This window comes from Bombina bombina, chromosome 1 (assembly GCF_027579735.1).
Source record: "Bombina bombina isolate aBomBom1 chromosome 1, aBomBom1.pri, whole genome shotgun sequence".
Lineage (NCBI taxonomy): Eukaryota > Metazoa > Chordata > Amphibia > Anura > Bombinatoridae > Bombina > Bombina bombina.
The window spans coordinates 1,392,514,798-1,392,540,109 of NC_069499.1; the positions used below are offsets into that span (position 1 = coordinate 1,392,514,798).

Below are 25,312 nucleotides of genomic sequence, written 5' to 3' on the forward strand. Positions count from 1 at the left end.
CTGCAAAGCAAGAGGGGAACTTTGCTCAATCCAAGCCAACCTGGAGACCTAACCAGGCTTGGAACAAGGGTAAACAGGCCAAAAAGCCTGCTGCTGCCACTAAGACAGCATGAAGGGGTAGCCCCCGATCCGGGACCGGATCAAGTACGGGGCAAACTTTCTCTCTTTGCTCAGGCCTGGGCAAGAGACGTTCAGGACTCCTGGGCCGTAGAAATTGTAACCCAGGGGTATCTCCTAGATTTCAAAGATTCTCCTCCAAGGCGGAGGTTCCATCTTTCTCAATTGTCTGTAAACCAGACAAAAAGAGAGGTGTTCTTACGCTGTGTAGAAGACCTTTTTACCATGGGAGTGATCTGCCCAGTTCCCGAAAACAGAACAGGGGCAAGGTTTCTACTCCAATCTGTTTGTGGTTCCCAAAAAAGAGGGAACCTTCAGACCAATTCTAGATCTCAAGATCCTAAACCAATTCCTAAGAGTTCCATCCTTCAAGATGGAGACCATTCTGACTATTTTACCAATGATCCAGGAGGGTCAATATATGACTACCATGGATCTAAAGGATGCGTATCTACACATTCCTATCCACAAAGATCATCACCAGTTCCTCAGGTTTGCCTTTCTGGACAGGCATTACCAGTTTGTTGCTCTTCCCTTCGGGTTGGCCACGGCGCCAAGAATCTTCACAAAGGTGCTAGGGTCCCTTCTGGCGGTCCTAAGGCCGAGGGGCATAGCAGTGGCGCCTTATCTAGACAACATCTTAATTCAAGCGTCGACTTTCCAACTTGCCAAGTCTCACACGGACTTAGTGTTGGCCTTTCTAAGATCTCATGGGTGGAAGGTGAACATGAAAAAGAGTTCTTTTATTCCTCTCACAAGAGTTCCATTCCTGGGAACTCTGATGGATTCGGTGGACATGAAAATATTTCTGACGGAGGTCAGGAAATCAAAGATTTTAACCACCTGCCGAGCTCTTAATTCCATTCCTCGGCCGTCAGTGGCTCAGTGTATGGAGGTAATTGGAATTATGGTAGCGGCAATGGACATAGTTCCGTTTGCTCGCTTGCATCTCAGACCACTGCAACTATGCATTCTCAAACAGTGGAATGGGGATTATGCAGATTTATCTCCTCAGATAAATCTGGATTAAGAGACCAGAGACTCTCTTCTTTGGTGGTTGTCACAGGATCACCTGTCCAGGGGAATGTGTTTACGCAGGTCAGCGTGGGTTATTGTGATGACGGTCACCAGCCTACTGGGCTGGGTTGCAGTCTGGAATTCCCTGAAAGCACAGGGTTTGTGGACTCAGGAGGAGGCCCTCCTACCGATAAATTTTCTTGAATTAAGAGCGATATTCAATGCTCTTCAGGCGTGGCCTCAGCTGGCTTCGGCCGGATTCATCAGGTTTCAGTCGGACAACATCACGACTGTAGCTTATATCAATCATCAGGGGGGAACAATGAGTTCCTTGGCGATGATAGAAATTTCCAGGATAATCCGATGGGCAGAGACTCACTCTTGCCATCTATCAGCAATCTATATCCCAGGGGTGGAGAACTGGGAGGCAGATTTTCTAAGTCGTCAGACTTTTCATCCGGGGGAGTGGGAGCTCCATCCGGAGGTGTTTGCCCAACTGGTTCAGCTATGGGGCACACCAAAATTGGATCTGATGGTGTCTCGTCAGAACGCCAAACTTCCTTGTTACGGATCCAGGTCAAGGGATCCTCAGGCAGTACTGATAGATGCTCTAGCAGTACCCTGGTCGTTCAACCTGGCTTATGTTTTTCCACCATTCCCTCTCCTTCCACGTCTGATTGATGGAATCAAACAGGAGAGAGCTTCAGTGATTTTGATAGTGCCTGCGTGGCCATGCAGGACTTGGTATGCAGACCTGGTGGACATGTCATCTCTGCCACCATGGACTCTGCCACTGAGACGGGACCTTTTGTTTCAAGGTCCATTCAAGCATCCAAATCTAATTTCTCTGCAACTGACTGCTCGCTTGATTTTATCAAAGCGTGGTTTCTCTGAGTCGGTTATAGATACCTTGATTCAGGCTCGAAAGCCTGTCACCAGGAAGATCTATCATAAGATATGGCGTAAATATATTTTTTGGTGTGAATCCAAAGGCTACTCATGGAGTAAGGATTCCTAGGATTTTGTCTTTTCTCCAAGGATTGGAGAAAGGATTGTCCGCTAGTTCCTTAAAGGGACAGATATCTGCTTTGTCTATTCTGTTGCACATGTGTCTGGCAGATGTCCCAGACGTTCAGGCTTTTTGTCAGGCTTTAGTTAGAATTAAGCCTGTGTTTAAACCGGTTGCTCCGCCATGGAGTCTCAATTTAGTTCTTAAAGTTCTTCAGGGGGTTCCGTTTGAACCCATGCATTCCATAGATATTAAGCTTCTATCTTGGAAAGTTCTGTTTCTAGTTGCTATCTCTTCAGCTTGAAGAGTTTCTGAACTATCTGCATTACAATGTGACTCGCCTTATCTTGTTTTCCATGCTGATAAGGTGGTTTTGCGTACCAAACCTGGGTTCATCCCTAAGGTTGTTTCTAACAGGAATATCAATCAGGAAATTGTTGTTCCTTCTCTGTGTCCTAATCCTTCTTCTAAGAAGGACAGTCTGTTGTACAACTTGGACGTGGTTCGTGCCTTGAAGTTTTATTTGCAGGCAACCAAAGATTTTCGCCAATCATCTTCTTTGTTTGTTGTCTATGCTGGAAAGCGTAGAGGTCAAAAGGCTACGGCTACCTCTCTTTCCTTTTGGCTGAAAAGCATCATCCGTTTGGCTTATGAGACTGCTGGACAGCAGCCTCCTGAAAGAATTACAGCTCACTCCACTAGAGCGGTGGCTTCCACATGGGCTTTTAAAAATGATGCTTCTGTTGAACAGATTTGTAAGGCTGCGACTTGGTCTTCACTTCATACCTTTTCCAAACTTTACAAATTTGATACTTTTGCTTCTTCGGAGGCTATTTTTGGGAGAAAGGTTTTGCAAGCAGTGGTGCCTTCCGTTTAGGTTCCTGTCTTATCCCTCCCTTCATCCGTGTCCTAAAGCTTGGTATTGGTATCCCACAAGTTAGGATGAATCCGTGGACTCGGTACATCTTGCAAAAGAAAACAATTAATGCTTACCTGATAAATTTCTTTCTTTTGCGATGTACCGAGTCCACGGCCCGCCCTGTCTATTCAAGACAGATAGTATTTTTTATGTAAACTTCAGTCACCTCTGCACCTTATAGTTTCTCCTTTTCTTCCTTGGCCTTCGGTCGAATGACTGGGGGGTGGAGTTAAGGGGGGAGCTATATAGACAGCTGTGCTGTGGTGCTCTCTTTGCTACTTCCTGTCAGGAAGGACAATATCCCACAAGTTAGGATGAATCCGTGGACTCGGTACATCGCAAAAGAAAGAAATTAATCAGGTAAGCATAAATTCTGTTTTTAGAAGGAAGTTAAGGGTTACTTTGAGAGGCCCCTTGGTGGAAGTTCTACCTCTTTTCAAACAGTTTTTGGTTTTGTTTTGCTTAATTATAAAACTGTGCTCTGTTGCTTATAAATTGTGTTAATTAACAGTTGTCAATTAATAGTTGTGTTAATGTAAAGTTTTAGTCTGAAGTTTATTTATTTAGAATATAGGAAACAATTATTGATTCTTTTTTTATCCGATTAGTCGATTAATCGAAAAAATAATCGTCAGATTAATCGATTATGAAAATAATAGTTAGTTGCAGCCCTACTCTGGACCCTGTATCAAGCATCTCTGACCAATCCTGGATAACATTGGGTAACTGGTATAACAGCTGTTGATACTATGGGCACGTTTTATGACAGGGTGAGGGCGAATTCTACTTCATAAACCCTCTCTGTCAAACTTTAGTTTGCGGATGAAAATCACACCGGATTCATTTGACTGGGATGATTGACAAGCCCTACTCTCACGCAATTGGTTGCGTGAGGGTAGGGGGCGGTATTCGACGAGTATTCCATTGTGCAATGATAAATATGGGGAACACATTCATCCCACAATTTGCGATAAGATGCAGAAAGGTTCACTATATGTGAATACTGTCCGCTCGTAAATTGATAAATCTTGCCCCATGTCTTACCTGTAAGATGTTTATCTCCATTATCTCCTTTGTATAGTCTGGTCTTACCTGGCTTTTGCACATATCTTTCATGGAATTTTGCAGAGTAGCCTTGTTTCCTTCCTGGAATATTAGTGTGCTAGCTAGTGCTTCTTCTGGTGTGTTACCAACTTGTTCATACAATAAAACCATTCCTTGGTTACCCAAAGGGTGGATTGTTTTTTTTTTATTTAAGATATTTACTTATGTTTCCAAAATGTAGAAAATGTGTAGTGTATTACTTTGCATTACCAGTCAAACAAGTAAGTTCTACAGTGAAGAATATTAATAGATGATAACCTACATTATCTAAGGAGAAACCCATCCCTGAATTAGCCAAATGCTTCTCCTAATGTAAAAAGTATACTTTTGCACCCATATACCCACATCTAATCTTTCCATATCCCTGTTTTAAATAAAGAGAGACAGTAAATTCAAAATAAATTTTGCACATTTCAGATAAAGTATGCCGTTTTAAAAAGCTTTCTAATTTACGTCTGTTAGTATAATCCTTGTTTCTTGCACTTAGAAGTGTTTGCAGCAATGTATAACATTGCTACAAACATTGTTGCAAATACTGCTGCCAAAGACGTACACATTCCTGAGCTCCTAGTAAATGAAGCAAATTTGATAATAGAATTAAACACCCTTCGTTAAGTGCACTAGCAAATGATTCCTGTACACAAAAAACACACACTCCATCTTGAAAACATCTTTTATGAAAATATTTCCTCTTGAAATGTATTAAACTTTAATCCTGTATAAATTATCCATCATATTGCATTTATCTGCTCCAAGTGCTACATGACTTCATATCAGGCTGTGGGTTCTAGCAGATGCTCTTTGCAGTACTTTAAGTTGACCACTTGCCATTTTTTTTGTATTACTGCAGTGCTTAAAGGGATATGAAACCCTATTTTTATTCTTTAGTGATACAGATAGAGCATGTGATTTTAAACACCTTTCTAATTTGCTTCTATTATCCAATTTGCTTCATTCTTTTGGTACCCTTTGTTCAACCAGCAGCTATGCACTATTGGGACCTAGCTGAATTTACATCAGGTGAGCCAATGACAATAGGCATTTTTTTAGCTCCCAGTAATGCATTGCTGCTCTTGAGCCTACCTAGACCCTTTGCCAAAAATTACAGCTATTGTATATTACTTCAGAAATTTTCAGACCAAGCATAAAAATAGGGTTTCAAAAATATGTGGTATCATTGCACTGGGTCTTGGGAGAAATCGTTTGAAGAACCCTGATTTAGAGAATGTAATCTTTGCACTACGCACACTGGAACTGAATGTGTTTAACTCATGCAAAGGAGTTAAAAACATAAAGCCCGGGTCTAGAGCCACAGAGAACTGCTCATCAGCTGGAAAAAACATGCAATTAGCAATGTAAGTTGCACAACCTCACCAATCACAAATGTGTTCTGCTGAGGAGATAACGTGCTTGCAGCTCCCCGAGCGGCATCTTACTTATGTGAGGTCTTTACTCATTGAAGGGTTAAATACAGTTCCATTGTGAATAGTGCTTAAATTACATGCTGCAACAAATTAGATCATGTACATTAAAGATCCGTTTATTGTTTTTTTTTAGTTATGCTAAACTTATATTACAGTTTGGGAAATGAAGATGTGCAGACTGATTTCTCATTGCAAACATGGATATTCAAAAGAGATTTGCTTTGAACCATATTAATAATGAAATAACTCAGATTTATAAACATAGATTGGTCTTTATTTGGATTAGAAGTATATTTATCAGCATCATATCTCAATCATAGTAGACAGCAGAGCCATGGAAAATGTACAGTTTCCAAGTCATTTACAAGGAATGTGCTGGGAAGAATATCTAAACATCATCTTCCCTTTTACACAGTTGGTTTGTATCCCCACTAAAGCTCTGATATATCACGATAACATTTAGCAACCAGGGAATCAGTAAAAACGAAGTGATCAGTCCATTGAACTTTGGTAAAAAAAAATCTTTGGTTTTAAGAAATAAAAATAAACCCATAAAACAGTAGGCACAAAGGGTGTGGAATGTTAAGGCCTCTTCACGAATTCTGTACTAAAAACAGAACACTGAGAATTAAAACATTAAGACTACACAGCTATTGGAGGCATTATTAGTGGTTGCTATTCCTGTTTATTTAGTACAGTAAATAATTGGGGAATATAATGCTCTCCTTTTGACAGCCATACAGCTGCACGTGACACAAAAACATCATCATTATTATTAAATAACCCACAATAAAGTATGAGAGATATCAATAAAGCTTAGGTCCACGTCATCAGTTAAAGGCATACAGACATATTGGTACAAATTATTTCAGACAGCATTATCCTTGGCTAAATTAACTTTATAAGATTTTACAGTGGTGTTAAACCACATAAGAGGGTCAGACAACCTCATTGTTTAAGCCAATAAAGTGGTTCAAAGGCATCTCATTGTTGAGGTGTTGCCAAGATAGGAATGTGTTTCATTAAAGAATGGGGGGAGGACAAACAGGAAGGAAGGAAGGAAGAGAACAGGAAGTAGTAGGCATGTGAATGATGTATCTTGAGTTGAGCCAGGTGCTTATGGTAGTCTCATTGATCAGAGGATTTGCCTTGGCATGCCGTAGCCTGTCATTCCTGACTGTGATGCCCCTTTGTTGGTGCCCATCTGCAGACCAATTACGCTCTGTCCTTCTTTTAATTTGTCCTGGGAAAATGCACGCTTGTTTTCTTGTGACTTCCTAAATGTACAAATTAAAAGATTCATGTAATATTCAGCACACTACTATTCTTCCACTTTTTGAAGATAAAAAAAAATAAACCTCCATGTATATTTTCCCCATTTTTTTATTTCTGCTGCAATGTACTGCAGACTGTTCGAGGTAATTTGTTAAATTGTCTCCTTACTGGACTAAAAACCCAAGCTACAGTATAATTCTACAAATGTACATACTAATTCTAAAATTGTGTTTTTATGTAGTTAATGAACATTGTTTTTTAAAAAATGTTAGCAAGTTAATAAAGTAGTTTTACTCATTTGATGATTATTACGATTTAAGAAATGACAGTGCAATCAAAAGCATTGGGGGGCACTTTAAAAGAGACATGACACCCACAATTGTTCTTTCATGGTTTATATAGCGCATACAATTTTCAACAACTTTTCAATTTACGTCTATTATCTAATGTGTTTTGTTCTCTTGCTGTCTTTTGTTGAAAAACATACCAAGGTAGGCTTAGGAGCTAGCTGCTGATTGGTGGCACTGGCTGCACATATGTCATTGGCTTACCAATGTGTTCAACTAGCTCATTCATTACAGGGTACTAAGAGAATTAAGTAAAACTGATCATAAAAAAAAGTAGGGGGGGCGTGTCCAAGCAGCGACTCTGTTTTTCTGGAGCTCCGGGAGAGGAGTTAATAACCCGCCGTTTATTACTTCAAAACCACAGCATTCTGTAGTATGATAGTAGGCCTAGCGCTAGTGGTTACACCTGTGGCTCTCTTCAGTGGGTCTCCTAGTAGACCTAGTGGATAACAACCTGAAATATAAGTGAAGTGAGCTCCTAAATGTAAGGCTAAGGGGACGTGGTGGAATACAGAGGGTGGTGTTTATTCGGAAAACGTTAAATCCACAGATTCGATGAACATATATGTAAGAAAAATAAAAAATGGTGTTAGTGTACTATCCTGGGGAGCAGCCCTTATTGGTATTACCGTTTAAGGTGCTTATAATATGAGATCTCACTTGAAATAGTGCTTAACACAAATTCAGTGTCCCAAGTGGTGTGTCCTTAAAATCCAAAAGTGTCTAAATAATTAATTGTGAAGATCCAGTGCTGAATGGGAAAGATGTCCAAATTCCAATGAAGGCAAACCGGATGATGAAGAAAAAAAAAAAAAAAAAGGATAAAAAATAGAAAACAATTTTTAGGTGAAAATAAAAATGTGAAACAATGTGTAAAAAAATAAATGGATCTTTTACATTTTTTCATTTTTTCCAGATTGTTTTTCACATTTTTCCTTTTTTTCCAATTTTCACAAAATATCAATTTTTTTTACACATTGTTTCACATTTTTATTATCGCCCAAAAATGTTTTTCTATTTTTTTATCCTTTTCAGGTTTGCCTTCATTGGAATTTGGACATCTTTCACATTCAGCACTGGATCTTCACAATTAATTATTTAGACACTTTTGGATTTTAAGGACACACCACTTGGGACACTGAATTTGTGTTAAACACTATTTCAAGTGAGATCTCATATTATAGCACCTTAAACGGTAATACCAATAAGGGCTGCTCCCCAGGATAGTACACTAACACCATTTTTTATTTTTCTTACATATATGTTCATCTAATATGTGCTAGTTGTTCCAATGCGTTTTATATTAATCTTGTAAGTTTGTTAACCCCTTAATGACCACAATGTACCCTGTATGTCACTGGTCGTCAAGGGTTTTTTCAGGACATAATAGCACAAGTCTAGCAAGAACACGCTATTAATGCCCTCACTCCAGCAGGCTTTGTGGAATAGAACAGTCTCAACGCTGGTGGCAAGACCGCGCTATAAAACAATCAAGTCCCAAAAAAAGGCCAGCGACATACAGGGTACGTCGCTGGTCCTTAAGGGGTTAACTCATGGATCCATGATTTTATGTTTATTTTTTAAGTGTAAGGTTTATCTGGATTTAACGTTTTCCGAATAAACACCACCCTCTGTATTCCACCACGTCCCCTTAGCCTTACATTTAGGCGCTCACTTCACTTATATTTCAAAACCACAGCATCATCCAAATGATTAACTTTGTATCTATACTTCAACACGTTGCTGTATTAATGATCCCAGAGGCAGAACAGGACAATTGAGGCCTGCAGCGGCGACAATCTCGCAGGCAGCGTTACCCCCCTGTCACTCGGGGTATTCCACCAGAACTGATCATACACTATAACTGACATAACAGTCCAGACCTCTCTCAGCATTTATTATTTACCAGAGCCGGTACGATTGTCAACACGGCATAACCATACTATTGAGGAAAATGCTGCTCCCAAATGATGCCACGTGGGTTAACTATCTCTCCAACAAAATGGACTCACAACTCGTCAAACTGGAAATGATGATGCAAAACCTTATAGACAAGGCGATGTCAGAACGAGACCTACAACTTTTCATAGAGAGGTTTGAAAACTTCAAACCAGAAGAAACAACAAAACAACAGCCTACAACCTATCAGCCTGACCCAGCTTTACAGATAATTGAGGCAGACCAGCTCGATACACCAGCAGCCGGTAAATTATCGCAGCCACCTAGCATGCCGGCAACAAAAGCTCCACAGTCAAAGCCGATTGCTACTTACAAGACAACTAAAATCGGGAGTGGGAGCGACTCTCTAAAGCAATGTACCATCTCTTAACACCGGACCCTTCAAACTTGGAATACATTAGTCTGCACTCTGTAATGAAGCTAACAACGATGCCAACTTGTAACCAGTTGAAAAGAATAGATCCTGCTAAAATGCTCGCTTACATTAGTGAGTGAGGGAACGTGCGGCTAATATACAACTGAAGCAGGGCCACATCGGAACAGCAAGACTGTCAGCATGAATATGTCAGTTTTTGGATCTGGGACGGCCATCCTGGGGGCTTGAGGGAGACCCCCGGGAGGTTTTAGCCACAGAGATAACATGGCCCTCACTTCACATCGTCGGTTCGGAAGGTGCCCTGGACTGTACAAGGTATAATAAAATCCACAATACACCTCACGATGCTATATGGGACTTTTCTATACGCTAACACGGACTTATAATACTCTAACCAGATGAAGGGACACAGCCACCATTTTCCGGTCACCTTTTCCCACAGATATAGAGGCTTTGCCTATGCTGGTAAACTTAAAGGGAGGATAGCTTGTTCGCAATATATTATAACACAATAGCCAATCGTTGAAAAACCTCAATGATCTAATTGTATTATTTAAAAATGTTGTTTAGTTGTATGCTCCTAATTTATATACAAATTTGCCTGCATGTCTATCGTGTACTCTATATGGAGAAATATCCCCTATCCTCTGGTTTCCTTCTCCATAATCCGTGATTAATATTTTACTTATTTGTATGCCTGCATTAACTACGCAAATTTACTCTCTAGGGTCAGGGGTACTTCATATAGAGCACATATTCTAAATATACAACCTCCCCTCCTTGCGGCTCGGGACCGGAGCCAAGTGGAGGAGTTAAAACACCAATATGGTATATAGAATGCAACCCCTCACCTGACATATCAACAAGCAGCATACATGTGTAACCACTAGATAAGAAGGAGAGCAACTATTTAAATTGAAAATGTTTCTTAACCCAGTTATGCTCCTTAGTTCTGACATACATGGTTAATTAGACGCTTATTCAGCAGAACCAAGATATTAGCCCCATTGAGCAACAATGATGTTCATTTTTCTACTCCTGTATAGCTATACAGATTTAATAGATATGTTTAGCCTACTAATGCATTTGTTCAGATCTAATGAGAGGTTCAGCCATACATAATTTATGTTTAAAATAACTGTTTTCCAAGCTTACTTATGTAACCTAATTGAGTTTAACACTGAAATTGTTAACATTTAAATTGTTGAAATATACCGTTCTGGTGGTTAGCATCTCCATTCTCTTTTTGTTTATCTGGATATGTTAGGATAATATTCCTTTTCTTTATTTATCTAGATATGCAACTTTTTCTTTATTATGTATATTAACCTTTTAACGCCGTTATGCCGTTCTATTCCGTCATATTTACACTGGGCTTTAAAGCCGTTATGACGGAATAGAACGTCATATCAAACGGCTGTCCTGAAGCCTTCTGCGCTTCAAGGACTTGATCGCTGTCTGGAGGGCGTTCCTAGGGTTGTAGGGACGCCCCCCAGATGCGATCCAATAATTGAAATCTCGCGATCGTATGCACGATCGCGTAGTTTCAATTTGTCTACATCGGAACAGGTGTTCCGATGTAGACACTTTAACCCTGTCACGAAAGGGTTAAGCATATGGAAAACCCCCAGTATTCATCTACATTGTTAAAACAGGACCAAGTGTCCAACTTTATCCAGGGGACAAAACCAAATGAGGACTGTTCTTTTTTGAATACAGTATATTTGTCAAATATGATGTAAATATTTGTATAACTGTATTCTATATCACTATTGTAACCTCACTTATTTTTAAATGTCCTTAATAAAAACAAAAAAAGTAATTGGAAAGTTGTTTATAAATGTATGTGGTATCTAAATTAATTGGGGGGAAAAAATGGGGTTTCATGTCCCTTTAAGTGCCATAATACAGAGATCTTCAATAACAGTCATCAGAACCCACTAATGAACTAGATTTGTATTATGTTTAAAATATGTTGCACGTGCTATAATCATCTACCAAGTTATTGTGACTTGTTAACCTGTTCTTTTTTTTTTTTACATAATCCTAAAAACCTAAATCTGGCTCATTATTGGGTCTTCAGCACTGGAATTGAAGAGCTCTGCTGTAGCAAATGGGTACTTGCAAAGAGGGAAAGAAAAAAAAACATACTTTGGGAACCAGTTAGGGTCACCACGGAAAAATCCATCACTCTTTGTGACTGCAATACCTCCCAGATTCATCAAAGTCCTTTGAACACTGGCCATATTCTTTCCTGTAAACAAAGAAAGAGTAGGTTAATAAAGATTTTTTTGTTTTGTTTTCGCTTGTCCAGGTCTGTTATCTAGGTTCCACTCTACCCTTTAACCAAAGCCTTACCTTCCCAAAGGTCAACAGTCTGAAACAGGTCGGTAGGTGGGATTCCATATTTCTCACAGGCCCTCAGGAACTGTGATATCTGTTCCATCTGCTTAAAGGACTTGTCTGATTTTTGGATTCTGTCCACAGATTTTGGGGCCAGAGAGTTGATCAGTATGCACAACACCTTAAAAAATAAATATAGTTTTAATTAGGGATGTGCATTTGGATGCTTTGATAGTATCCTAAAATGGAAGAAGGCAACCAAATAACTTTTGGTAGGTTGAGTCCAGTGTGTTCTGAAGTAGAGTCATGGACATATTTCATCTACCATTGTAACACCAAAGGAGACTTTTTATCTTTGAACATTATGCAAACCTCCACTAAAACTAAGCATCTTATGTACGATTGACAGTTGCAGAGAGCATCTTCTTTATCATATTGTAAAGCTGGAAAAAAAAATTAATGAGTTCTGTCATTCTTTATTATAGCAAAGATATGCTCTCACCTCTCCATCCTTAAGCCACTTCTGTAAGGCCTCTTTCCCTGGGGCTTCAGGCTCCTTACAAGTCGGGCCACACTGTGCAATGATCCACTGGACAAGAATAACCTCCAGGTCTGGGTCATATTTCTGGTCTATCCTCTGCTGCACCTCTCTGCTCAATCCATAGGAGGGTCCCTTGTTTGCCATTTTTACTAGATTGATATAGTCTAGGAACATAAGAAGAAAACTAGAAATTAGAATAAAACAAAAACCTTCATAAATAGAAGAAACTTGAACTAAGAAGTCAACACATGATTGAAGCAAACCATTATATAGTTTGAGTTAAACAACCTGAGTAAATATACATACTACAATGTAGTTCATTATTGAAAATATATATATGTTTATATAAATACCTACAACAAGCCTTAGATTTTAGTTCGATAACAGAAATTGGAAAAGGAGAATGATCTTTAACTTTACTTTTAATATTTCTACTATCAACAAGCTTGACTTTTAAGCTCTTAACCTTTTTTGTTTTCTGCTGTTTAAACACTGAAGTCAACCCGGAAAACGACTACACACAGGAACTCCTGTAGAATTTCCTGTTTTCATTATGGGGATGTTGTAATAAATTTAGTTACTCGGAACAGGTCTTTTGAACGATTGAACATAAATTGTTTGATTCATCTGTCAAACATTGGTTGTGTTAATTAGATTCATATACTAGTTATACCCATACACCTTTGCAACCCAGAGAGTCAAACCATGTGTAGCTTACATACAGCCAACAGCCTTGTCTCTGCAGCTGGTTTAACTTCGCACTGTAGATTATGTTTGTGGCCCTGTGTATACACTTGTACAAGCATAAGCAGTGTTATATCTGCTCAAAGGGATATGGAACCCAAAAATTATGATTCAGACAGAGCATTTTAAACAACTTTCTAATTTACTTCTCATATTTAATTTGCTTCATTCTCTTGGTATACTTAGTTGAAAAGCATACATAGGTAGGCTTAGGAGCAGCAATGCATTACTGGGAAATAGATGCTGATTGGTGGCTGCACATACCTCTTTCTTTTTTCACCAGATATGTTCAGCTAGCTCCCAGTAGTGCATAATTGAACCTTCAACAAAGGATACCAAGAGAACAAAGCAAATTTGATAACAGAATTAAATTGGAAAGTTGTTTTAAATCACAAGCTCTATTTGAATCAGGAAAGAAAAATTTGGGTTTCATGTTCCTTTTAATCATTGCCCATTGGAACTTTATTTATAATGGAACTATACATATTCTTGCTTTGAATAATAAAGCGTAAAAGATTTGTTTACTCAACAAGCAAAAAAAAATAAAAAATACAGTGTGCATCAGTAGTAAAAGGTTGGAAATGTTTAACATGGCAAACCAAACTTCAGTCCTAGAAAAGACAGCATATTAATCAGGCTTTTTAAAACATGGGGGCCGATTTATCAATGTGCAGACGGACATCGATAAATGCCGACAGCATACGCACATCATTGTACTAGTGAAGCCCCCTACACATTTGCGGTTAATCAACCCGATCGTATCTGATCGGGATGATTGCTTTCCGCCACCTCTGAAGTAGCGGAAGAGTTAAGGAACAGTGGTCTTCTTAACTCCTGTTTTCGGCGAGACTGAAGGCTCGCACAGAAAAGTGCATTCGGGCCTTAATAAAATCGGCCCCATTGCCTTTAAATTTATTAAAAACTGATGTGACATTTACCGTATTAACACAACTGCAGAGCACCATTCCCTACCACATGCAGAGACAACAGCAGGAAGTTACCTACTACACACATTTTCATTATAAACTGAACTGCTCATTGGGACAGAGAAGAGCACCAGATTATCCTAGTTTAAAGGACATTATACATGTGAAAGAATATTATTTAAACATCTTAAAAACGTACTAGATGCTTTAGAAAACGATTTTAACCTGCTGATGAGGTTGTATTTGAGACCAGTCTGTCTGCTGGAGAGAATGTGGAGAGGAGGGTACACTTGGGGCTCAATTTATCAAGCTCTTTGCCTCTCTGCGACTGCAGGTTCTCACAAGAGAACCTGCAGTCACAATTTATCAAGCAGCAGTCCTAGCCACTTTTCCACCTCTTAGATGGAGAATTTGAATCTCCCTGGTTTCGTCTGACCGTGGAGATTGACATTTTCTGCCCGCGAGTGATTGGCTGTGCGCAGGCAGCGGGCAGCATTGCATGCAATGTTAAATTCCCCCAGAGGTGAGCTGCGGGTGACAGGGGCGTAAATGTACGCCCCTGTCCGCCATAACTTGATAAATTGAGCCCTTGGTCACATGTGGTGGGATTGCAGGGTGCTCCTGCCTTATTGGTCCAGGTCATTCACCACATGAAATCAAAATTAACATGTTCCATCAATCCTGATCCATTGGTTCTCTTGCTAAATTAACCCCTCAAATTAAATGTAAATACAAACTCACATTATTTAAGATAATGTTAAACTGTGCAAAATGTCTTATTCCTCGCTATTGGAAAATATTAATCTGCCCATTCTTCTCAGAATAGAAACGGTTTGTAACAAAAATGTAATGTGAACATTTTTTGTGAAAATTTTTATGTGAAAGTGAGGAAACTAGATTTCTTCCTTAACGTAGAATTTAATCGGAGCGAAGAAGGCACTTAATGAGGCAGCTGATAGCGATCTTGTCTGATATGTTTCTTAAGCAATGTACTTCTTTTGACTTATTTGCAGTAGTGATTACTGACATATTTTAATATATAACATTATTGTTATTGCGGTATATGTAAATTAAATATTAGTTATCATGGGTCATATGGTTAGGGTGGAAGATTTAGAAGCATTCTCGTACATTTGTATCCTTACGCTGGAAAAGTGACAACACATCGTATTGTTGAATATCTGTTACTTTTTATTTTTGTTAATAAATAAAAATTATTAAACTAAGAAAAAAAGTACTAAATGCATGAAATATTCATGCAGATTTAGTAGCTGTAAATATAGTCATGTTTTCTGATATACATATTATTTCTCCATTGTATCTGCTATAAATTGATTTGATATAAGGACAAAAAAAATGTGTACAACAACTTTTTTTTTGTTAGAGTATTCTATTCAAACTAAAATCGTTTGCACCAATTTTTAAATGAATATGTATTTAAAGTTATATTGTCACACACTTAGGGGCAGATTTATCATTGTCCAGACAATTGTGTGAGAGCAGGGCTTGTCAATCACCCTGGTTAGATCAGTCTCGGGAAATTTTCATCCACTCCACCTAAGCTGACGGAGAGAGAGGGTTTAGGAAGCAGCAGTTTAAACCACTGCTTTAGAAATATCAGTTGCAGGTTCAAGTTGAGAGAGCTTGCAAACAATAGGGGCACTCACCTTTTGATAAATCTGCCCATTCTATAGTTATTCTTTATTTTCTACATTCACCTCGACTTTAACAATATCATCTTTGCCACTAACATACCAGTCAGCAATCCTGCAATGCAGAATGGAGAGAAGCACTGCACTTCATGGGTTAAAGGGGTAAAATCCAGAGCCCATTATAAATATATGTCATCCAAGCCACCATTTCATGCAATACTATAATCTATTTCAACCTTTCACAATTATTAAGTCTGATAGGTCAGTTTAACTTGGCACCAAAAATACATCAAGCCATACTCATTTCATGATAACCCCCCTGTGTCTCACTTCCTGCATTACTCTTGTCTGGCTTTTCTGCTAATATTGCAAATTGTTTTAGATAAAAAAAAATTCTGGAACACTTCCATAAAAAGAAAAAAAATATGTCCAACATTTGTTCCCTACTCCTCATAATCTCTGTGTATAGAAAGCGTTATATGAGACAACATTCAGCTGTAAGTTTTGGAACCTCTGCTGTATACACTTTCCCTTGGTAATTAGGTAGCTCTCTCTCTAGGCCAGTGGAGGGCCACCAAATGCCTATCAGGCGCCTTATTTCCTCTCTTGCAGCTCACAAAACATCTATAGTTACTCTCTATTCCTCTTTCCCCAAATTAACCACATACATATACTGTACAGCGTTTAACATTATGGGACCTTTTTATGTTATAATTACATTATAATTATATTAGTTAGAATTATATTAGTCATATAATATTATGACTAATATACCAGTCCCTAGCTAGGTAAACAAACAAATAAAATGACATTGTACAATTGTGTTTTTTTTTTAAAAAGTATTGAATAATAATAACACACTCTTTATTTATAATACATGTATTCGCTTTATAAACCAACATGTTTATCTTAAATACCTATCTGGTTGCTATTTCCTGCAAGATATTGCAACATTCTTATTGGGAAATAAAAAATATGAACGCCTTAATTGTTTTTACAAGCAGTGAAAATATTACCTAAATTTCCAAAGATTAGATTAGAAGATTAGACTGCTTCTTTTACCTCAATGTATTATTATTTTTTTTTTTATTGGTATTAAAAAATACAATAAAAACAAGTATTATCATCTTGATCTTTATTTGTAATGAGGCAACAGATGTCGCTGTGCTATACTGGGGGTACAAGTAGAACAGGAAGGCAAACTGGGAGAGAATAGAAGTTTAAAACATGGTTTAAAATATGACAGCAGAATTTCTGCAGTATTAGCGTGACGGTGCTCTTTTACAGAGCAAAAACTCTTTTCACCATCACCATTCCAAAAAATACAAATAGGTCGTTTTCAACTTTGGCGGATTACATTTCAGGTGGTCAGGAACATGAACAAAAACGTAATTATTTCCCATTTTTTTTCTTATAATAAACCCACATATTTTACATTAATTTATATGAAGTGCAATATTTTTTTTATTGTAAGCAACTGAAGTCTACAAACCATATATCTTAATATCTGAAGTATTATTTATTTGAATATATATATATGTATATACATACACATACATTATATATATATATATATATATATATATATATTATATACCCCATATTTGTTATGCTCTTGGAATATAGCAGCTAAGCAAACACGATCATGTCTGAGCCAAGGTTTCTACTTGGGGCACAGTATTTTTCCAACACTTTTTCGGAAGTCAGCCAAGATTCTCTCTTGTTGGAGAAAAAGCCAGCCGGGAAACAGTTGCTAGGACACGAGGCCACAGCCTGCCTAAGCATGCTGAAACCCATCCCGTAATATGTAGCAATCTCATCTGTTCCAACAACAATATTCTCTGCTCTCCACAGGTTTTTTTATTAAGTGTCCTGCAATACCTTGTCATTCTCTGACTAACATCACTGCTGCCCAAAAATCCGGTAAGCTTTGATTATATATATATATATATATATATAAAAGAAACGTTAATTCTTCATTTGTAATCAATAATTATTCAACTGTACTTAGATATACATGTCCAGAATTCATAGTTTTTGTGGGAAAATAAGTCGGCCAAATTCCTTTCCCCCATGGAGTTCTAAAACGTCTAGTTCTGCAGCACGAAACTACTATAGCAACTACTGCTTCCAGAATCTCCAGGAGACAGGATATCACACACTATTTGACAGTCACTCACTAAAAAGGGTGATAAGTGGATACCTTACTAAATCATCATAATGTAAGAGTCTGAAATTTCAGCTGAAAAATGGTTAGCTAATGTCACAAGTAAGATTATCGCAATGCACTCTAGGTTCTCATGCTCTTTATTATGGAGACCCCAACCTCAGCATTACTCAGAATACTTCAGAAGATAAGAAATAAAATTATAATTAATTAACTGGGGAGAGTCAATGCAAAATTAATTTAAGAAAAAAGGAGAAGTTGTCTCCTTCACTACTGCACATATCTGCAGTGGTTATCAAAGATCTTTTTGTTCTAGAGGTCAGGGGAAATCATTATAAAATGCTTTTTCTTTTCACTAAATAATACAGATTTGTTTTGTCAAATAAGTATTAGATATTTGTATTTAATGTTCCTTTACATAATGTATTTTATATCTCCATAGAACATATGTCCAAAATGCAATACAATTAGGGGCCAAGAACGATAGGCTCCTCTAGAAGGAGCGGGAAGTGGCTGGAAAGTTATATTTACAGAAAAAGCACTTATGTAAATTAAGAAAAAATAAACAACGGGATTTCCCTTTAAATTTGCCATTTAAAATTTTGGATAACTAGATTTTGTCTTCAATATCCATTTTATATCAAAGCATAAAAGTGTGTGCATGCCAACCTTTCAGTTAGTACCAGAGCTAAGCAGCGTGTAGTTCAATCTAATAGGGCTCAGTTTTTGGATGGCACCAGCCCAAGTTGGCTGTGAAATCCATTCAACTCTACTTTCATTATTAATTGTTCAAATCCAGGTAATGTATGTTCTGCTGGGGTATCCTTCATATCATAAAAATGTTGTTCATTAAAATAGCACTTGTGCAGTCAAACTTAGTATTATGTTTTCTAGAGTTAAAGGGGCAGTCTAGTCAAAATTAAACTTTCATGATTCAGATAGGGCATGCAATTTTAAATAACTTTCCAATTTACTTTTATTATCAGATTTACTTTGTTCTCTTGGTAATTTTTGTTGAAAGCTAAACTAGGCTCATATGCTAATTTCTAAGCCCTTGAAGGTCGCCTTTTATCTTAGTGCATTTAAAAAAAAAATTACAGCTAGACAGAGCTAGTTCACGTGTGCTATATAGATAACATTGTGCTCACTCCAGTGGAGTTACTTAGAAGTCAGAACTAATTGGCTAAAATGCAAGTTTCTCAAAATAACTGAAATAAGGGGGCAGTCTGCCGAGGATTAGATACAAGGTAATCACAGAGGTAAAAAGTATATTAATATAACCATGTTGGTTATGTAAAACTTTGGAATGGGTAAAAAGGGGATTATCTATTTTTTTAAATAAAAATTCTGGAGTAGACTGTCCATTTAAAGACAATTTCTGAAAAATGTGTCAGCCGGTTTACCTAAGACAAATTTTTTTCCAACACTTTCATCAATAGATAAAGTTGCTCTTTGATTGATATTCACTTACATTTCTGCAATTAATAGACATCTAGAGCCATAACTTATCTGTATGGTTCACCAGCAGCTCCAAGGACCTTTCCCAAACTAAAATTGTTGGATATTCCTGATATACAATCCAGCTGTGCTATACAAACACCTTTACAGCTCTGAGTAAAAGTCCAACAGCAGGCCGCCTACCATAGAAATATAAGGCTAAATTTAGCAAAGCTATCAGGCTTCCGGCCTTCAGTTCACCACACAACCACCAATTTCCACAACTATACAGACAACTTTCCTGCTGTTACATCTGCTAACTTCCATTATCTGATAAGGTTAAGCCCTGGGTCAGGTGTTAGATGGTGACAAAGATCTCTTACATTGATATATTAGGCTAGCCAGAGGCCAGTAACATTCAAGGTAACACGGTGCCTTAGACATTTTCCTTAACTTATTGCTAAGACCTGGTCCCTTCATATTTTCCTCATCTATTTTAAACCTCATTCACAGTTTACTTGATATAACCATTAATAAGCTGCTTACTCCTGATATTTTTAAACTCTATAGTCTAAGAATAAAAGTCATGTTTTTTTAAATTAATTAATTAATTTTATATTCCCTGCAACTAAATATAAATGGGTCAAGCTGACTATAATTAACAGCACTCATTACAAATCCTAAAAGAGTTCAGAACTTAGGAGGGCACAGCCTTCTTTTATCTTTAAAGGGTTTACTGTGATTTATTTCTCTCTGCTTTAATGTGTTGCCAATGAGCCATTTTACCTGTTCATGTGTGTTCAATAGTTTCCAAATAGTTCCTTTACCTTGATTTTTAATTTAAAACGGCTGGTTTTGCCTGTTTACTGAAATTTCAATACTAAAGTAATGGTTATTGAAAAGCTATGTAAACAAGAATTTTAGGAAAAATCATACTCCCCGTGGGTAAAAGGGGGATTCGGACACTAAATTGTTATTTTTTTTTTTAGTAGACTGTCCATTTAAGCTCCCAAATAAGTTTAAGAATGCAAGCTAACTTAATTAGAAGACAACAACATTGATGTACGGTATAAACGTAAATTTATCATCCATTTTGTTGATAAATTTAGCAATTCTTGTTTTTTTTTTTTCTTTATAGAACTTATGAAGTAAAAAGTTAATAGAATAGAGTTGTAATAACTTATCATTGGCTGTTGGGAGAAAAAAAAAAGTCTAGTTGTATGTTTTTTACTTGTGTTTTTTTTTCTCTATGTAAGTCTTTAACTTTGTAAATTGCAGAAAAGCTTTGTATAAGTGGCAATCTACACATGGTCTTCCTCATTGCTTCTTTCATTCTCTAAGCTTTTCTTTATTTGAACTTAATTTTAGACAACTTCCCAAATTACTTCTATATATTTAATTTGCTTTGTTCTTTTGGTATCCTTTGTTGAAAAACATGCCTAGCTAGATTCAGGAGATGGGAGCTAGCTGCTGATTGGTGGCTACATATTAAGCATGTGCATTCAGCTATTTCGTTATGAAACGAATGCTGAAGATGGTGACCGCCGCCAGCTACGTTCGGCTATTTTCAAAGCCAGATTCCTTCTTGTGAAAGTGCAACACATTACAATCTGTGTACATTCAAAGAGAAGAAATCTGGCTCAGAAAATAGCTGAATGCCGCTGACGGCCGCCATCTTTGGTATTCATTTCATAATAAAACAGCCGAATGCACATGCCTACCAATGTGTTCAGCTCCCAGTACTGTATTGCGGCTCCTTCAGTAAAGAATACCAAGAGATTGAAGCAAAATTGACAATATAAGTACATTTTAAATTTGTTTAAAAATGGATGCTCATGCTGTATCTGAATCATAAAAGAAACATTTTGGGTTTCATGTCCCTTTAAATAAAATTGCACATTCGGTGAAAGGTTCAGTTTAATGCAAGATTAGCTTTTCGAGATACTGTAGATTATAGTTTAAACCAAGGTTTAGATTTGCAAAATAAACAATTCCCAAAGATAATAAAAGCACAAGTGATTAACACCAGCCCTGGGTCTCCTCCCTTCTCACACTAAACCCTGTTGCTTGTAAAGTGACCAGATTATGTGCCAATGCAGAACAAACAGCCATGCCCAAAGAACACACAGATTGAATAGGGAGGTGTTTGATGGACCAACACACCTGTGTCCAGGATATTGTGGGTATGGTCACACCCTACCCATAATGCAACATTAACACCATCTTCAGGCCTACATTTTTATACCTGACTGCTTTCGATCATTTTAATTATATTACAAGTATATAAAAAAAAAAATACCTTATAGTGCTCATGAGAGTTTATGCAGACGGGCTATTCAATGGATTAGGAAATCTGATGCATCCAGTAAAAATGAAAGGTTTTCTTTTACTGGATTAGAATGAAAATTATCTCAGTAGAGAAACGCATTTAGCTTTAGCAGTTAGTGGGTTAATGATTGCTTAGGGAATGGTAAACACATCTTTTGCTAGTGATAAAAAAACAAGTATTTTGTATAATGAAACAAAAAGATTGAATTTCATACTTTGTTTACAAACTATTACATTGAGTAACTTTTTATATTTTCCAGCATTTTAGGGAGTATGATTCTCATCACAGATTCCACATAAAAACCCCACAATGTTTTCATCTGTATTTTCCAATTAGAATTAGTAGATCAGACTTTCAAAAGGGCATTCAGAGCACATTCCTTAAATGAACTGAAACGGTGAAAAAAAAAAGGTTATTTTTGTTAAAGTCACGCACCAAGGCATAACCCAAGGTTCTAAGAAGAAGTTAATGTATTGCACCTGGGTCTGTTTTCTCTGCAATGACTGAAATCAGGTTCCACTTTTTATCATAAAAAAAAAAAATTTCATGATTTAGATAGAGCAAATGATTTTAAACAACTTTCCAATTTCGGATACCTAGGTAGACTCAGGAGCTGCTGATTGAAATACCACACGTTATTGGTTCACCCAATGCATTCAGCTAGCTCCCAAAGGATACCAAGAGAATGAAGCAAATTAAATAGTAGCAGTAAAATGGAAAGTTGTTTAAAATTGTATACTCTATCTAAATCATGAAAGAAACATTTTGGGTTTCATGTCCCTTTAATGTTAAAATGGTCCTTTAAATTTACCCATTTGTAAGTTTAATTTTCTATTTCTGTCATGATTCAGATAGAACATGCAATTTTAAATAACTTTCTAATTGACTTATATTATCACATTTGCATTACTCTCATGGTATCCTTTGTTGAAGAAGCAGCAATGCAGTACTGGGAACTAGCTAAACACATCAGGTGATCCAATGAGCAGCCAGTAATGCATTGCTGCTCCTGAGCATACTTTTAAACAAAGGATACCAAGAAGAAAGGATACTAAGAAGAAAAATTAAATTACATAGAAGTGATGTGATAAGTTGTTAAAAAATGGTTGCTCTGGGGGGCGGAGCTGCGCCGTGCTGGAGCATGGAAGCAGTGTAACTAAGCTCCGGAGCTGTCGGGCCTTTTATGGCATACAAATGAGCATTTTATAATCTAATATGGCTTTGACCGTCTATACTATGACCCTCTAAATAGCTGGCCTGAGATCTGTAACTAAATCTGGGCATTATGGACTTAATTTCAATATAGAAGATCGCCGGAGCAAAGGTCGCGGCCGCCATCTTGCCGCACATAATATAAGAAGCACTGAAAATAACAGGACACGAACCCGCCGCCTCACTACACAGAGATAACCATCTCCCTTAATCCCTCATCGTGGGCGACTACACTTCTACTCCCGCATGTGACCTGTAAAGGGAGTTGAGTTACGAGCTACACGGCGGTATCAGACCCAGCCGGGCCGACACGTGAGAAGACAGGTATTATTCTGGCATACACAACGCCTAGCTTCTAGGCTCTCACATACAGTACACGGAGATACTACCTCTGAATTCAAAAGCACTTACCAGAGCACTCACTGGGGCCTAATCTGGCAATAGACTAACCTGTGACGTATGTTTAGGGGAACTCGGGCTTACGGACCCGATTTTAGGCCTCAAACAACTGCTTCCCACCACAATTGTACGCATAGTTAGATCATTCCTCGGGTTACGATCCCTCTCACCGCATTGCCTAACAATACGGCCACCCTCAACCATAACATGACCAGCAGAAAAGGCAATAAGTCAGACAAGCAAAACAAACAGTTGGGGCCATCAGTTTCTTCATTTTTTCATCCACACGAACCATCAGTTCCAGAAACTATGCACTCTCAAGAACCAGCACCCACCATCCCGGCTCCTGCTTCTACACAGGACCCTTTACAGTCTATACAATCGCAGATTGCTGGCCTCCCATCTAAATCAGACATTGAATCACTAAAAAAGTTCATCAAAGATGAGATTAAAGATTTAAAGAAAGACCTTAACGAACTAGGCTCTAGAATGGAATTTTTGGAGGACGGCCAAGACCACCTTAACAACATGGTCAGTACAAACTCTAACCAACTGTCTATACATGACTCAATGCTTCAAAGCCTATCTGATAAAATAGAAGACCTCGAAAATCGAGGCCGGAGGAACAATCTGCGAATACGTGGGATCCCAGAGGAGGTCTCACAAGAACAACTTAGAACATATGTCACAGAACTCTTTCAGTTCCTTCTCCCTCAATCTCCCAATCTTCTGCCAGAAGACATTGAAAGAATACATAGGGCCCTTAGACCTCCCAGCAGACCTCCTGCTCCCCCAAGAGATGTTGTTCTCAAATTTCTGAAATACACTGTAAAAGAAGAGATGTGGCAATCGGCCAGGACCAGAAGAGTAATCCAATTTCACAACCACAATTTGCAGATATTCCAAGATCTCTGCCCTCAAACAATCCAGCGTAGGAGAGAGGTCCGTTTTATAACTAAGGTTCTACAAGAAAACAACATACGATATCGCTGGGGCTTTCCATTTAGCCTTATAATCTCGCACAACGGAGGGCAAGTGATATATAAAAGCTTTCCGGACCTAGACCACATATCAAAAAAACTTAACCTCTCATTTGAGCTACCACCAGAGACAGTCATAGACCCTCCACTCCTGAGGAATCACCCGGAGGAAGGATCTTCAAGAGAGCAAAGAATTCCTTGGTCTAGGGTGGCCCCCAAGAGGCGCAAGACCGGCCTCTCTACACCAGACGAAGATACCTGACACCTCTAGCAACGCTACCTCACCTCCCTTCCTTATAGGACATTAGGTTTACAGACTATTACTGTGATTAACGCAGTTGCTATTTTGATCTTAAGCTCCTGTGAACCGACATCAGCCTTGAAGCTCCCAGGGTATCGTATGATCATTTCGAACTCTTGTTTTATTTCACCCTAGTTTAATGTGTTTAACTGTTCAGTTGGGTTCATCTACACTTTTATTATGAATGATATTTCCCGGTCATATACCTTACGAATGCCATAGAAGTTCCCCGACATCATTCCACCCCCTTGAATGGTGTCATGTCAGAACTTCACGACCACCATTTGTTACCATAAAATTTTAAGTTTCTATTTATGCTTGTTTTTTCACATGCTCACATTTAAGCAATCCGTTTTTACTAGAAATGTCATAACTGTTTCTGAATGTCTATATACACCTAATACCAGTCGAATTTTGCATATAATTGTTTTTTTGTACTGTTCATTTATATATCAGTATGTTTATTTCCAAGAATTCTTTGTTTCTATTCAGCAATTGTTCTCACAGATAATACACAGGGTACTACTCACCTCCCGCACTAATACACACATTTACTCTCTACAACATTTGGCTATAATCACCCTATGCTGCTCCCCGGGTGTCCCAGCATCCTATTTAACTATAGTCACCCTTGAATATATAAGATATGACTGTACAACCTAGGACTATCAATTTACTGTCCCATAATGTTAAAGGGCTAAATATCCCCCAGAAGAGATCCCAAGCCTTGAGAG

At 37.9% G+C, this 25,312-nt stretch overlaps 1 protein-coding gene across 1 annotated transcript in view; it reads right to left on the bottom strand.

Moving 5' to 3' along the window:
- Nucleotides 1-5,842: 5,842 nt before the first annotated feature.
- The window catches only part of TAGLN2 (transgelin 2), a 72,318-nt gene continuing 52,848 nt past the window's right edge, over nucleotides 5,843-25,312 (bottom strand). Inside the window, exons 2-5 of the mRNA XM_053704809.1 lie at nucleotides 12,393-12,595; nucleotides 11,906-12,071; nucleotides 11,699-11,801; nucleotides 5,843-6,867 (exon numbers count right to left, since the gene is read on the bottom strand). Of these exons, the coding sequence (XP_053560784.1) occupies nucleotides 6,726-6,867; nucleotides 11,699-11,801; nucleotides 11,906-12,071; nucleotides 12,393-12,575 (594 nt within the window). The 5' untranslated portion in view covers nucleotides 12,576-12,595 and the 3' untranslated portion in view covers nucleotides 5,843-6,725. The remainder of the gene's footprint in view (nucleotides 6,868-11,698; nucleotides 11,802-11,905; nucleotides 12,072-12,392; nucleotides 12,596-25,312) is intronic.